The sequence below is a fragment of the Lepisosteus platostomus genome, chromosome 24, assembly GCF_059453375.1.
Source record: "Lepisosteus platostomus isolate fLepPlt1 chromosome 24, fLepPlt1.hap1, whole genome shotgun sequence".
Taxonomy (NCBI): Eukaryota; Metazoa; Chordata; class Actinopteri; order Semionotiformes; family Lepisosteidae; genus Lepisosteus; species Lepisosteus platostomus.
In genome coordinates, this window is record NC_142634.1 from 7,894,087 (window position 1) to 7,910,004 (window position 15,918).

The window sequence follows — 15,918 nt, forward strand, 5'->3', positions numbered from 1 at the left end:
CACTACTGGTTACGTCACCTGATATGGCTTTGTGAGTATGAATTTAAAAATGTCATTGAGCATATCTCAAGAAAGGAAAACAATGCAGATGGGAAGTGTGGTTTCTCAAAGGACTGTTCCTCAGCTCAAGTGCTCTCAAAAAGATGATAACAACCCACCTTCGTCTAAAATTCAAAATACTCTAATGGACAACAGAGGTCTTAGTCATAGGTTCAATTAGCGAGAAAACAAAATAACTTAATAGGGCTTGAACATTCTTTTTGTCTGTCAGCTAAAAAGTATTGCTAATTTCTTTCAATCTCTTTTCTTAATTAAAGCAATTAACAGTCAGTCATGCTATTCTTTTTTGAGAGCATTGCATGGTGTAAAAGAAATATGCGATTTTGTGGAGGATTGGAAGAGAATAATGAAATCCCTTACTCCACCCTGTAGTTTCAAATAACTTACTACAATTTATTTTAAAAAAACATTATTTGTTAAGTAGCCATGTGATACAGTCTCCCTATGGACAACATTGCTTATAATTGGACCGAACCTTGTAAATTATCTGTCAGACAAAACAGGTATGTTTTTACTGTTTTCTGAAATGTCAATCAACTTTATTCATTTAATTTCATGTAGAAATTCTCCTTCTCATACAAAATATGTGTTGTCACCTGGAATCATACCACAGAGTAAGTTTAGTCCAACAAAGTGGAAAGACAGGGAAGACAACACAGTGATCAGCATTGCTGCCTCACAGTGCTTGGGCCCTGGGTTCAGTTTCAGACCTGAGGTACTGTCTGCCTGGAGTTTGTGTCCTGTGTCCCATTCAGGGTATATTCCTGGGCTCTGGCTCCCCTGCGACCCTAAACTTGGATAAAGCAGCTAGAAAATGGATAGAAGGAAATTCAGAGAACAAATGTCTTCAGAGAAAGCTTTTATGCATCTGCTCTGTAAATATACAGAGAGCTCTGTGTTGCACCCCCCCACACACACACACACAAAGGCCTGTGAAAATTTGTTTGTTTGGTCTATTAACCTCCAAGTGTTTTCTTTACCTATGGAGCTCTAAAGGGAGGTAAACTAATAGATGTGATAAACCACATGAATAATTTAAGGTGTCGCATCATGTATATTGGTGAGAGTTTGTGGTGGTGCATTTGAAGATCGTGCATAAGAGGAGCTATTTTCAAGGTAACATCATGGCTCTGCATAAACAGTGAGTCAAATCCCATTAGAGCCCAGCTATTACAAAATGTGATTTATAGCCACTACCTACACAAAATAAAGGACCATTCTAAAGAATTTTAGGGGAATCACTTGCGATCTAATTTAAAATAATCTTGTCAACAAAGGTTAAAGAGATCCCCATTCACACTCAACACCCAGCAAGCTTTAATAACTACTGCAAGAAATCCCTTTGCTGCTGTATTCTAGGCCTTTAACAATTAATTGTACAGTAGATTATAATTATAATGGGGCTAGTGTTCAGCAAGGCCCTTTTAAGGTTTTATCAAATTTTATTACCAGTAACTAATGGAGAGTCAGGAAGTCTGGTGGCATTCAGTGCCAAACATATTAGTGCCCAATAATCACGCATAAAATTTGGGAATCATACGTTGCACAGTATTTCAGCATCAGCACTAGCAGCCAGTGGTCAAGAGCTTGGGACAATATTTAAAAACTGCAAGAGCATATCCTAACCAGGGAGGAGTTTCATTAAAATCCTGGTTTCCCTAGACTCTCTATTGCAATTAATGACATTAATTTGAAGGTATAAGCACTGTTTCAGATTCATTACCTTTATGTTAATACTAAATAATTCATTCTGTTAATGTGCATACTATTAGTATAATATTGTTTCTGTGTATGTAATAAGACAATTTCAACATGAATCATTCACTGCAACCTCTAATTATATTTTAATGCGTGATGAAGTGTTTGTAATGATTTATATTCAATGGATAAGGATATCTAGTGAAGACACAAACTTACATGTATTATTATTGTTGTTCAATGTAATATTATTTGTTATTTGTATTTGAAATGAATGCTCATGCACAACAAAACAATCATACAAATATTACAACTGAAGTAAAAAAGGTGTGTATTAATAAGGATATGATGAAATATTGACTTGCTGTGAGAGCAATGTGGTGTGTCATGTATATCTATTTTCTTAGCTTCCTCCCACTGCTACAGCTCAGGCTCTTGTGAACTGAATGATTCCTTTCACTTGAGATTAATGCTGTACTATCAAAATTTCCTCAATATTGCTTCAGGACTCCGAAACATTGGGCTACCAGCATTTTTCCCCCTCATTCATGAGTGATGAATGCCCAACAACTAACTGGCTTCATAAAGTGGCTGTTGTTTGTGAAGTTAGTGTATCACCTCCCACTCTGCGATTACTGGTTTCACACAAACACCTGATTTCGGTGTACAGGGCACTGATTTTGGTCTTTGTGCAAGCCTCCATCTCCGAGGCTAGTGTAATGTTTTGCATGGGGTCTTTGTCCTTGCACCCTGGCTATCAAACTCTGGCCTACCCTTTTCACATCTGTGTAACAAAAGTCTTTATCTAAAAAAAAGAAAAATGCTTTTGAAATGCTCGTAGTATGTTTCTGTCTTTATTTGTGGTAAACCCTCTTGACTGACAATATTTTCACTGAGAAAGGTGAACTCCTAATAGTGTTTGTTTTTCAGAACAGCACTGAGAGTTCCATTATGTGTAATGCAAAGTGTACTCTGCTTATATTGGCACACGTCATTTATATTAATGTGATTTTGTGTCTGTTGCTATTCAGTCATAAGCATTAATACTGGTGTAATTTAAAGAAGCTGCAATATTCTTGTGCAGTGGTTTTGATCACCATCTGACCCTTCTTTTCTTGAATGTAAGATATCAAAAAGAATATATATTTTATAACTGAAAAGCAGGAATTTAGTATTTTGTGGCTGCTTGAAAACAGCTTCTGTATGAGAGATTTAGTACACCAATTTCAGTTTTGACTGTGCCTAAAACCTAGGAGAAATCTAATAATTTAATACATTTGGATATGTCAGGATCTACGGTATTATATCGTGAGAATGTAATGTAAATTACAGTACTATTGCAAATCAACTTAAATTCATTTATCAACTAAAAATCAACTAAAGCTCATCAAACGCCAGTTGTACTGTATGTTCAGTATTTCTTATTTTTGTAATCAAAACAATAAATTAAATTTAAGATTTGTGTTACTTACAATATTGTATGTACAGTATAAATAGAATATCTGTATTGTATACATAAACAGAATACCTATCAAAATATATATATGTTTGAGAAATACTGGATGTTCTGATGCATGCCAGTTATACAGTAGGTTACTTGTCAAACCTCTTTCAGCTTTGATAACCTTGAGAAGTGTATCCTGTATCTTGTATACAGCACCTCTTCAGGTCCCCCATATCACCAGGTCTGTACTTGTGATCTGCTTCCTTCAGTTCATACCTTAAATGTTCTGTGATTACATGTCAAGAACATTGATTTTTGTGCTTTCTTTTAACCACATTGGCACATTGAGCTTAGTGCAGGCTTTGAAAATTAAGGCTAGCACAAGCTGGGAGCACAATGCAGGTGCGACTGTTAGCAATTGAAATAGGGCGATTTAACAGTCAATGAAGACATGAGTCAGGTAGCATGTATTCCAGGCCCAGGGGGAACAGGAGCAAAAAGCAAATCACACCTCCAGCCTGAGAGTCAAGCACATACTGTGAGCTGAGCTGTAATTGAAGACTAAATATAATTGGACTGGTTGAAGCTTCTTTCTGAGCAGTTCTTCCTCAGTCTTGAGCAGGCCCCTAGAGGTGGTAAGAGAGTGAGTAAAACCGATTTCTGTGGAGGAAGGAGGAAGGAGAGGGTGTGAGGGGGTATGGGAAATCTAGTGGAAGGGACTGAAGCTGGGTAGGACAGCGGTAGGCAAGGACAAGGTTGTGAGTGGGATACATATGGCAAAATGGAGAAAGTAGTGAGCCTGAGGTAATGGTATAGCCTGAGTTGCATAATGCCAGCAGCCATATCATCCTGCAGCTCATAACTGGCAGCCCTCTGAAGCTATGCAGGTGTGAGCCCGGTCAGTACCTGGACGGGAGACCTCCTGGGAAAAAACTAAGGTTGCTGCTGGAAGGGGTATTAGAGGTGGCAGTAAGGAGCGCTCACCCTGCAGTCTGTGTGGGTACTGATGACCCGGTCTAGAACGGGACACTACACTGTGAAAAAAAGGTGCCGTCCTTTGGATGAAACATAAAGCCGAGGTCCTGACTCTCTGTGGTCATTAACAGTCATTAACTCTAGAAAAGAGCAGGGGTGTTAACCCGATGACCTGGCCAAATTTCCCCCTGGCCTTTACCAATCAATCATGGCCTCCTAATAATCACTATTTATGAATTGGCTTCATCACTCTGTTCTCCTCCCTACTGATAACTGGTGTGTGGTGAGCGTTCAGGCGCACTATGGCTGCCATCACATCATCCAGGTGGATGCTGCACTTTGGTGATGGTGGAGAGGAGTCCCCATTACCTGTAAAGCACTTTGAATGGAGTGTTTAAGGAATTATTATTATTATTAATGGAGTACAATGAGGAAAGCATGTAAAGATTGGTAAACAATTCGAATACATTTACAGCATTTATTTAAAGCATACAAAGTATGAACACAATTTAAACATTGTTTACTTACAAATATATTTTATCATCCAGGCATTAATGTATTAAGGATGTATGCCTGATAATGATTTGCTAAATCAGTCTTTTTCTGACAGGGTATGAATGATTTGGAGCCTAATCTAATAATTTTTCTAATGCATTTCAAAATAAGACATGTAATTTTCTTCAAATAGGTAAAGAATCTCTTCCCTCTCTCTGATCTAACGATTTCCTTACTATCTTTTCTGCAGACACACTTTCAGTGCCTCGATGGTCCCCACAGATACCCCGCAGAGATCTGGGAAATTCAATAAAACACAGGTAAAAGTCAACCTAATACGAGCTCTCCTCACACAGAATGTCAGCAAATTTAAATGCTAACAATTTGGGTTCATTGTTTTTCTCTATTCTCAGTTCAGTGACTCCAAATGACTTTAATGGACTTGAACAGTTTTGAAGTATTTTACAGTGGAGAAAAGAGCGTGGTTCTTTTTCCACTAATATGCTATATGTAAATTTCCCTTTAGGTGTGTTGCCTGCTGACAGTCTTTCATCCTACACCCACAGATATCCAGTTCAGAAAGTAGAGGATTGAGGCTGTTCTGCTGCCTCAGTTGTTGGCCAGTATTAATAATCACATGTGTAATTCCCATTAAATTGTAACACTTACATCCTTTGTAGAATTCAGGGAACAGTTTGTGGTCAGACTTGAGGGTGACAAAAAGGACATTTTTGTTCTTTCTTTGGAAAATATAAAATGCTGTTCTATTAGCTTGATGTCCATTTAGATTGTCTTATCTTTACCCTGAAAATAAAATATATGCTCTGTTTAACTGTTTCTTCAGTAAGATAAAGTAAATGAAGAGTGTGGATACTTATAATAGTAATATTGAGTACAGCATTTTTCATAGTATATTTTTCCAGATCAATGCTGTTTATGATTAAAATTAAAAATTGATTAATTGATCAGTTGAATAAAATTTTATTTATAGTGTAATATTGTTACAATTAGTTTAAATGCTATGGTGCTCTAGTAAATATTTCAATAGATAAATTAAATTTTAAAAGTTAGATCATGAATGTGAGGAATACTAGATAGATAGATAATACTTTATTAACCCCGTAGGGAAATTGATGTGTTACAGCAGTCCAGCCCAAGACAAGCAAAACAGACATCAGAATAGTTATAAAACAAAAGACAAACAAGATAAATAAAAATAAATACATACATAGGTGTGTGCAAAATGTGCTGATCATAGTCACTGTAAAAACAATAAAATATGTGCAAAATGTTTATAGGTTTATACAGACTGATTGTCCAAAAAGTACAATGGAGTAAACATGCTGTCCATAGAGGAGCAAATGAAGGGCTAAAAGTCCTAGCCTAGGGCAACGTTATACACCCTGACAGCCGCCGGGAGGAAAGACCTGCGGAAACGTTCCCTTGAACACCGTAGCTGGAGCAGTCTGTTGTTAAATGTGCTCCGCTGCCCAGTAACAGTCCCATGAAGGGGATGAGAGGTGTTGTTCATGATGGCTGTGAGCTTGGTCAGCATTCTCCTCTCAGCCACCACCTCCATGGGGTCAAGGCTCATCCCCAGCACAGTGCCAGCCTTCTTGATGAGTTTATTGAGCCTATTTGCATCTTTTGTCATGATGCTGCTGCCCCAGCACACCACAGCGTAGAAGATGGCCGCCGCCACCACTGATTCATAAAAAATGTGTAGCAGTGTTCCACACACACCAAAGGACCTGAGTCTCCTAAGAAAATAGAGTTGGCTCTGACCTTTCTTGTACAGGGCATCAGTGTTACCAGACCACTCCATCTTATCATCCAGGTGTACCCCTAAGTACTTGTAGGAATGTACGCCCTCTATGTCCTCACCCTGGATGGAAACAGGGTTCAGCGGAGACTTATTCCTTCGAAAGTCAAAGATCATTTCTTTGGTCTTGCTGGTGTTAAGCTGAAGATGGTTAAGATGACACCACTCCACAAAATTGGTAATCAAGCTCCTATATTCCTCCTCCCTCCCCTCTCTAATACACCCCACAATTGCAGAGTCATCTGAAAACTTCTGCAGATGACATGTCTCAGAGTTGTACCTGAAGTCAGAGGTGTAAAAGGTGAACAGGAATGGAGCAAGGACAGTCCCCTGTGGAGCCCCAGTACTGCTAACAACCTGTTCGGACACACAGCTCTGTAGCCATACATACTGTGGCCTGCAGGTCAGATAGTCTATAATCCAGGACACCAGGGGAGTGTCCACCTGCGCCGCCCTTAGCTTATCTCTCAGTAAAGGTGGATGGATGGTGTTAAAGGCACTGGAGAAGTCAAAGAACATAACTCTCACAATGCTCCCCGTCTTCTCCAGGTGAGAGTTAGCTCTGTGTAGCAGATAGATGACTGCATCCTCCACTCCCAGGTGTGACCGGTAGGCAAACTGCAGGGGGTCCAGTGCTGTACTCACCAGGGTTCTGAGGTTGTCCAGTACAAGCCTTTCCAGAGTTTTCATTAGGTGTGATGTAAGTGCCACTGGTCTGTAGTCATTCAAGACTTTAGGGTGCCCTTTTTGGGTACTGGCACCAGGCAAAGTGTCTTCCAGAGCATTGGAACCTTTTCTAATCTCAGGCTGAGGTTGAAGATGTACTGCAGCACTGAACCCAGTTGGTCCGCACAGATCTTTAGCACCCTGGAGCTGACACCGTCAGGACCCGCTGCCTTCCCTGCATGGAGTCTCCTCAACACCCTTCTGACCTGGTCAGCTGTGATGGATAGGCCGAGGAGGGCAGGGGAAGATGGAGTAGGAGTAGGAGGGATCACATGATGGGGTGACTGAGGACATGAAGAGGGTGTCTGGGGTGAAGGCCTGTGAGGTTAAAGGACAGTGGACCCTGTATCGAATCTACTATACCAAATAAATAAAATAGAATATGTACAGTACTTTTAATAGTACTTATGTTCAATTTTTTCTTTATTTGGGGAAAATTCTGTTTTCCAGGGGAGGTACAATTATATACTTGTATGTTTCTCTTCATTCTTAGGTAAAATAGAATTTATAAGTATGGTTCACAGATAATTTGGGTCCATTTATAATGTTATTGTATTGCACCCCCATGATAATGACGTCACTACACCCAAGTGCTATTGAATCTTTTTGGAATCCATTGACATTTAAGTTGAACAAGTTTAATGGATTGCATTGCACACATCATACTGCATTTGCTGTTACAAAAGAAACATATCTTTTTCATTTTGGGATGAAATTGTACTGAATAAAAAACCAGACTAGCAGGGAAGAATAATAAGCGCAAGTTGAAAAAGTGGTCTGGTTCACTTTAGTTTTGTCATGTCATCTGTTTTAATATCATTTCCGAGGAAAAAAATAAAGACTATTAAATTTTGTTATAACTGCGATGAGGTGAAATGGAGGGTCTAATGAAGATACTTTGTTCTGTCAAACAACATTTGTCATTCTCTATTACCTGCTGGCCTTTAATAGCATTTAGGTGACTGATGGTAAATACACTAGAGTCTTGTGCTGTCACTCAGGCATTCTTGAACTGAGGTGCTGAATGTTGTTTATAGCTGAGCACAGTTTAAATGTGTTTGTAATGGAGTTTGTACGTGGATGGTAAATACTTTTGAAAGACTGTTACTTTTGTTTGTTAACCTGTGCAGTTGGCCTTTCTGATTGTTCCAAAATTATGATAAGATATCTTTGATTGGACTGTTCATGCTGTTTAAGGATAAAACTGGAATTAAATTACATAGTAAACCAGATATGAACTATCATGCTGAAAGCAAGTGAGTTAAATATTTAAAAAGGATATCTGCTGAGGATAATACTAAAGCTATGGCTTTATGTTTCTTTATTTCTCCCATCTGCTGTATTTTACATATTAATAACAATTATTAACATTTGCATTATGTTTTATATAATCGCAGCTCGGTATCTCTTTTTCTTTGACTTTATATCTTTGACTTTTACATCATCTTCTGCCCATGTACTGGAAAATAATGTTTTGTAAAATGCTAAAACATGCTTCACTCTGGGTCACTCTTTGTCAAATTGCAGAAATAATTTTCTACCTGATGTAGTGGGATTAGGAAAGATGTCAATGAAAGAGGACACAACTGCACATGATACAGTAGTTTGGTATTTTGGTGATCCTCTGGAAGAGAAATACATCTGATGATATATTCCTGAATTTGATTAACACACTTCTTCAGCAGAGCTGTATTTCTCTTGATTGGATGTTTCTCTTGTTTCTCTTTTTCTTGCAGATTTTCCACCAAATACTGGATGTCTCAGACATGCACAGTATGTGGAAAAGGAATGTTGTTTGGACTAAAATGTAAAAACTGCAAGTATGTCCCTGATTTCTTTCCTGTCTTGAATGGAAAGCTATAATTCAGCAGAAAAGATTTGTTTTATTAGGCAGACATTCTCTTAGGCTGTTTTCAAATGTCAAATATGTGTTTTTTTGTCTTATGAAAGTTGTTGCAAGTTAATAAAAAGACAAAAATGTTGGGCATTCACTCCTTTCAGAACTTTATGTATGTTTCCATTTGTGTCGAGACATTTTACACATAAAAATTTACTGAAGGAATTGAAGTGATACCTTAAGGTATCTCAGTAATGACATGCATGAGAGATTATAGAATTGTAAAAATGCCCTTGATGGATACAAACTCTGAAGTTTGGAAGTGCAGGTTAACACAAAGATGAAGGGTTCTTTTCTTCCCTAACTGATAGGCTATTGAGGGTCATTCACCATCATTTTGAAGAGAATCCATGCATGCATGGCCTGTCATATTCTCATCCTCCGTCTTAGCTCTGCTCTCTAAGCTGTGGTGGCAGCTGAAGGAAGGCATTCATTAGCATCGCCTGCACGAGTAGTCTCATGGCATGCAATGATACTAAAGCCAACTAGATGGCATAAATGTTTCCTGTTTCATGTATTCCTAGGTGCAGAGGTGACATTCATGCTTGGATCTAGTTTCCCACTGTCTTGGCTGCCTTTATTCTTATGTTAAAGGATGCAAAGCAGGGCCTTACAGTTTCCATGAAGGATAGCAGCCCTCAAGCTCTTCTTGAGTTGATATGAGTGATGTTGTAGGGCATAGAGCCTCGAGCTCCGTCGAGTGTCGCATTTCATCCGGTTTTATCACATTCTTTCTCACGAGCACTTTCCAACATGAGTTTTAGACTGCAAAAAATCTGGAAAGAAAAAAAAAAGTTGATAGGTCAAAGGTCCGATGGAATAAAAAACCAGATGAGAGCTTTTTGTTTTTAGATGGGTGAAGAACTTTGATCAACTGTTAAGATATTCTAGTTTTAAGGTGAAGCATCAGAAGTTGTGTTCTTTTGGTTTATAGTGTAGCAGCACAACCTTTCCAGTGACCTCCTCCACATTATAATTTGTGACATGCCCATGGGCATATCGTAATGTAGGCAGGTCCCAACACAACCTCCTGAACTGGTTGAGCACCTCTTTTCCCATGCAAAATCTGTGGAGTGTGTTCCCTATCGGTGCTGTGCTCTCACAAGTGTAGATGAGCCAGCTGTGATGTTACTGATGTTTCTTTTTGTCTTGTTGGCAGTGGAATAAGTACCGTTAAATAAGTAGGGACATAGGCCTGTTTTGGTCTAACAGAGTAAAGAAGAAGCATAATGGCTTTTTAGTATGTCACTGTTGACTTGGAATTTCAAAAAGTAACATGGAAATATTCGATGCAGTAAACTTTCAAAGCGTTTCTGATTCACCGTATTTATCTACACAATTTAAAACAAATTAACTGAATAAATGACCCATCCCCTGAAAAGCAAAAGCTAATAGTTTCTGTATTCCCTTTTGTGTGTGTTACATTAAACCAGCGTCATCTTGGGTTTAATATGTTTTTCAGCAAGAGCTAAAACTCTTCTAAAGCAATTTTATCTTACAATACAATAAAAACTTTGAAACAAATTATGAAAAGATGTCATGGATCTGTTTTTAGATATAGGCCATGGTTAATAATACAGTTTGCTGGATCTTCAATCAGTGGAAAAATAGAGTCATATCTTTTCAATAATAGAAAATGTAATTAATTCAATTAGCCGTTACAAAGGAGACGTTTCTCAAATCCTGTTTTAATAAAGCAGGTTAGGTGTTTGAGGAGTCATATATTTATTAGAATTATAGTTGGTATTGCCCTCTAGAGTCTATAAATATTGCTAGCATGCTAATTACAATCTGGAAATGATTTTGTCATTACTTTAACAAGAGATATTATATTATAGTTACATCCGTCTAAATTGGTAATACTAATTTCCAAGTAAAGGTATTATTGGGTCTGTTGTGTTTATTTATCTTGCAGAGCAAGAAAGCTTTTCATAATTCTTACCTAATGAGCAACAGCTTTTGGCTTAAGGCACAGTCACATTTTCAAACAGATTGAACATGTTCCTACTTCACTGCACAGTGTTATAAAGGCAAACATTTCTGTCAGCATCAGTATTTTTATAATCCATATTTGGAAAATCATCTTTAGTTTTATGTTTGTTGATTAGCCTAATTTTAATTCTTTTTTAGTTTTGTAACCATTATGCTATCTTCTTACTTCTTACTGTATAGTAATTATACTTGTTTCCTAAGCTCTGTCATTCAGACACATAACTGTTAAGTTATATTTTGTTGCTATAGCAAAAACTGTAAAAAAAACAGTTGTACCTTTACCACTAATAACCTTTGAGAAACCACAATTCTTTCTAAATGTTTATTTGCTTAGTTATGAAATGAGTAATATTTTAATTTTGTTTTTTAGGTTGAAGTGCCACAACAAATGCACCAAAGAAGCTCCACCTTGTCATTTACTTATTATTCATCGTGGAGGTATGAGGGGTTGTTAAAATACAGCACAAATAAGCACCGCGGGTTTCTGGCTTTAGGGTTGAAAAGAAACATTCAGCTCACCGCCCTTTCAAGTGTTTTTCTCATCAGGAGAGAGAGTGACTGATGTGATAACAAACTGTTAGGGGTCTGACAGGGAATTCCTCTTAAAATCTCTTCCTCCAAATCAATTACAGTGAACTGTAACTCCTGCCTTGTTTAGTAAACAGCGGATCTAAAGTGTCAGATACCAAACGTGAATAACACACTATGATATCTAATTGGAACTAATTAGTCTTGCTTTGTAACCCCTGTGGACTGAGCCTGATCTTAGTTTTGCCAATATTGAGCTTTTTAAGACAGGTCTTTCAATGGAGAAACCACATAAGCATGACATGACTTTTTATTGCTAGTACGTAAAAGCACATTGTACACAAAATTAATCTTGCAATGTGTGCGCTGTACTAATCCGTACAGTCATGTGTGAACAGTGACATAAGGAATGGATGTGCGTCATGAATTCTGATGTTATAGCATACGGCCTGATAACCGCTGGTAAAAGAGTAAGCGTTGGTTTGTTTGGTGTTGTTGGGACTTATTGTCTCTTGTGTCTAGTACTTTATGCCACATTTCAAAATCAGCTTTAACCAACAGATGCAGTTATGTGCCAAAAGCATAAGTGCAAGTAAAAACGGTCAAGTGGGTGGAAAAACAATTATTGAAAATTACATTCAGACGCACCTGCATTCCTCATCCGCTTGGCTATCAGAAGCTAGCATTAAACTGATGCTTACACTTGGAAACCATAATGCTTGATCACCTACTGTATGTGTTGTGCCTTTACAATGCTGTATATGATGTCAATTTGACTTTCAAGGAAATTGACCTCTTTTCACAGCTTTTTTCAAACACTGATACAATGCTATATTTAAAAGTCATGCTGAATGTCAATGAAATTTAAAATGTCATGCTAAATGTCAGTTTTGTTTTATTTTGTCTGACATCGTTTTAATTGTGAGCATGTCATTAGCCTGTTACAGCTGAGCGCATATTTCTGTAATCCATACATTTTTTAGTTGTGCCCAAGCTTTCTCCAGAATGTAAAGTAAAATAAATCTCTTTTTTTTGTATAATGCAACAAAGTAAAGAGTATGCTGTGGCTAATGCTTTCTGACAAGCTAGGTCATACCTGTGTCACAGTTATATTAATTACATTAAGCAGACTTTCCGTCCTCTGAAGTGCATTCTTTAATCCTTTCTTTTTCATTTGGCTCGAAAGATCACCAAGGAACAACCCAAGGTAATGCAATAAATTCATATAAGAGAATGCTTATGCACATTGCACTTGCAGGAAATAAAATAATATACTTCAGAGTGATCATTGATCAGAACTGACATAATTATTTTTTGTAAATCAAGTATTTGTATTTAATCTAGATTTTTTACACAGTGAAAATACCTATTTACCCAGTAAAATGTTTTGTTTCCAGTTTGTACAGATTGAAAAAATAATACTAATAAGTCTATCACTGAATGTTTATAAAGAGATCTCAGGGATGTTGTGTTACATTTGTACACTGAGTATGTCTCCTCTGTTTGACTGTTCGCAGCTCGTCTTGTTCGGACTGAATCTGTGCCATGTGACATAAATAACCCTCTCAGGAGACCACCCAGATATTCGGACCTGCATGTCAGCCAAACACTCCCAAAAACTAACAAAATTAATAAGGTGAATCTTTCAATTTTTCATAAAGAAATTAACAAGATAGTTCTTTGTATCTTTTTATCAACAAATTTGAAAGTTTGTTGTTCCATACTTCAAAATATATTAAAGCTATATTGTTCATGTATGGTCCAGGTTAGAAATTGTTAATTTTGTTGTGAAGTTCACTAAATCAACTCATTGGGTCTTGTGTGATACTTCATGTACAGTAATAACATTCAGTTAACTTGCATATTATGTAGCTGTCGGTTGAATTAAAATACTGTGAACTGGTATCCAACTTTTAGAAAAACTTCTCAGGGAAATTAGTGTTAGTTTAACTAATTAGGAGCAATTTCTACAAGTTTTTACTTCGTTTATAGAGTTGGAAGAGTGAAAAAAACAGAAAATAGAAAAACAAGCATCATAATGAAAGCTGGATGGAACATGGTGTCTTTAATACTCCATTCTCAGGAGAAGCTTGCCATTAGACATCAAGCATTTTATGTTTCATAATGAAGAAGGAAAAGAGCAAAAAGCAAAAAAAAAAATCTGAGTAATGAGGCTGTGGTAACTCTAGTGGGAGGCTAGAAGTGTATGATAATAAAAGGCCTTTGAATGAGAGGGTTGTTTTTTCTTATTTTATTTTTTTCTTTTACTGAATATGCTCAGAAAATAATTACAGAACATGGAAGGACTGTTGTTCCTTTGCATTTGGAGAGAAAATATTGCAAATGAGCCTTAAAAGGGAATATATTACCTACATCTTTCTGAGTGCATGAGACCTAATGAATTGGAAGTCTCTGAGCAAAATACATTTGATGAATAAGACAAATCAGGATAGACACAGAGGCCAGTGTAAGATTTAGTGCCGGGGAGTAAATTATAATTGTTAATGAAAGTTTTCTGTAAATAAATAGATATTTTACCATCTTTATTAAAACGTTAACCAGTCCACGAATTAAAAAAAAAAATTGCCATTTTATCTTTTTCTGTGTAACATTTTTCTTTCTTTACACTTGTTTTCGCAGGACCACATTCCGGTTCCGTATCAACCAGATTCCAGCAGCAACCCCTCTTCAACCACTTCCTCCACGCCCTCATCCCCAGCGCCCCCCCTTCCTCCAAGTGCTACACCCCCCTCTCCCCTCCACCCCTCCCCACAGTGTGCCCGCCAGCAGAAACAATTTAACTTAACAAGTATGTCATCCCCATGTGCTTGTACGCCTCAAAGAATTCTTACCAACACATGATGTAGCTTTAGACAGGAATATATGCGTGTGTACTGTATATTATGCGTGTACATTTTTTTATTTAAATTCGTAGCATGAGAGAAGATACTAATTCTTGTCTGTGCCAGTGATTTTACTGCTGTAGTTCAATAGTTAACTTCTGGAAATAAATGCTTCCAGGCAGCGCTGTTTAAGCTCTGTCACGTTCTTTGATCTGAGTGCCATGTAAAATAAACTCTAGAATGGCTATGGTTTGGGGGGCTAGTTTGAGAGAGCATCTCAATAAAACATTGTCCTTCTAAATGTTCCTTTTTCACTAGCTGTGGAGTCAAACTTTTAAAATAGACTTCACTTACTATTATTCTGAATCCATAGAAAAAAAACCAGAGGAATGTTTAGAAAACTCAGTATTAATTTTCGATTTGATATATGTGTCAGAAAGTAATCTCGAGGTATTAATTGGGATTTATAAAAATAATGATATGGTCAAACCACATGAGAAAAATGTATTTTCCTGAAACTAGCAATTTTTTTAAAAAAAAATTGAAATCATAATTGAAGTCCAAATTAAATGTACCTTAGATACAAGGAGATTACTGATAGATTGTGGTGTACCCCTTGGGCTGATAGCTCAGGTTACAGCTGTGTCCTCTCTCTTTCTAGCTTCTCATTATTTCAAATACAAGCAGCAGTTCATATTTCCAGGTAAGTGAGCTGTAATTGGCCATTAATACTTCCCATAATGCACCACAAGCAAGCAAGAGCTAATTCTTTTGATGTTACCTACTCCTAGCCACATTCAAAGTCCCAGCATTTTCTTAAGTCAGTGTTTTTTTGTTCCTTAATTATTGACATTTGGGACTTTGCAGTGATAATGAAGCAAGTTGCGTGACTTTCTTTGTCCCTTCTGTAGCTTAACAGACATCTCTTTGATAAATATTTGACTAGAGAGGATATGAATAAATTCATACACTTTCGGTTTAATTTCCTGAGGATTAAGGATTCTTGTTAAATAAGTGGCATGTTCCTCCTTTGAGGACCCCTGAGAGAGTTCATGTTTACCATTTGATGTAGAATTCATGATTACCTTTTAATTCCCTGACTGTGACGTACAGTAAGTGTCAGCTCTCCTTTTCTCTTTCCCTGCCTCCAGATGTTACACCAGAAGCACCAAGTCGTGCACCACAAGTTATTCTGCACCCAGTCAACTCTGATTCAGCGTAAGATTCACATTCTTCTGTATTTTCTGGGGTTTATTTCAAAGAGCTAGTAATCACAGTTCTTGCCAAGCATGGGTCTAGGCTAGGCTGTCAAATGACAGAAGGGTGATATAATTTCAAACAGTTTATAGTTCACCAAGATTCACTATTGATTCCTGAGCTCAGAATACTAAAGGAACACTTTTTTGGAGGGTTTTGCCAGTCAGGAGTTTCCTGGAAT

General features: G+C 37.4%; 1 protein-coding gene across 5 annotated transcripts in view; it reads left to right on the forward strand.

Annotated features, from left to right (window-relative positions):
* The window catches only part of ksr2 (kinase suppressor of ras 2), a 99,906-nt gene that overhangs the window by 54,286 nt on the left and 29,702 nt on the right, over nt 1-15,918 (forward strand). For 3 of the 5 annotated variants that reach the window (XM_088618482.1, XM_088618481.1, XM_088618485.1), the window contains 8 exons: nt 4,923-4,992; nt 8,957-9,040; nt 11,480-11,547; nt 12,824-12,844; nt 13,155-13,273; nt 14,278-14,446; nt 15,142-15,183; nt 15,632-15,698. In XM_088618482.1, the coding sequence (XP_088474608.1) occupies nt 4,923-4,992; nt 8,957-9,040; nt 11,480-11,547; nt 12,824-12,844; nt 13,155-13,273; nt 14,278-14,446; nt 15,142-15,183; nt 15,632-15,698 (640 nt within the window). The remainder of the gene's footprint in view (nt 1-4,922; nt 4,993-8,956; nt 9,041-11,479; nt 11,548-12,823; nt 12,845-13,154; nt 13,274-14,277; nt 14,447-15,141; nt 15,184-15,631; nt 15,699-15,918) is intronic. The other 2 variants (XM_088618483.1, XM_088618486.1) reach the window with 1 other exon arrangement.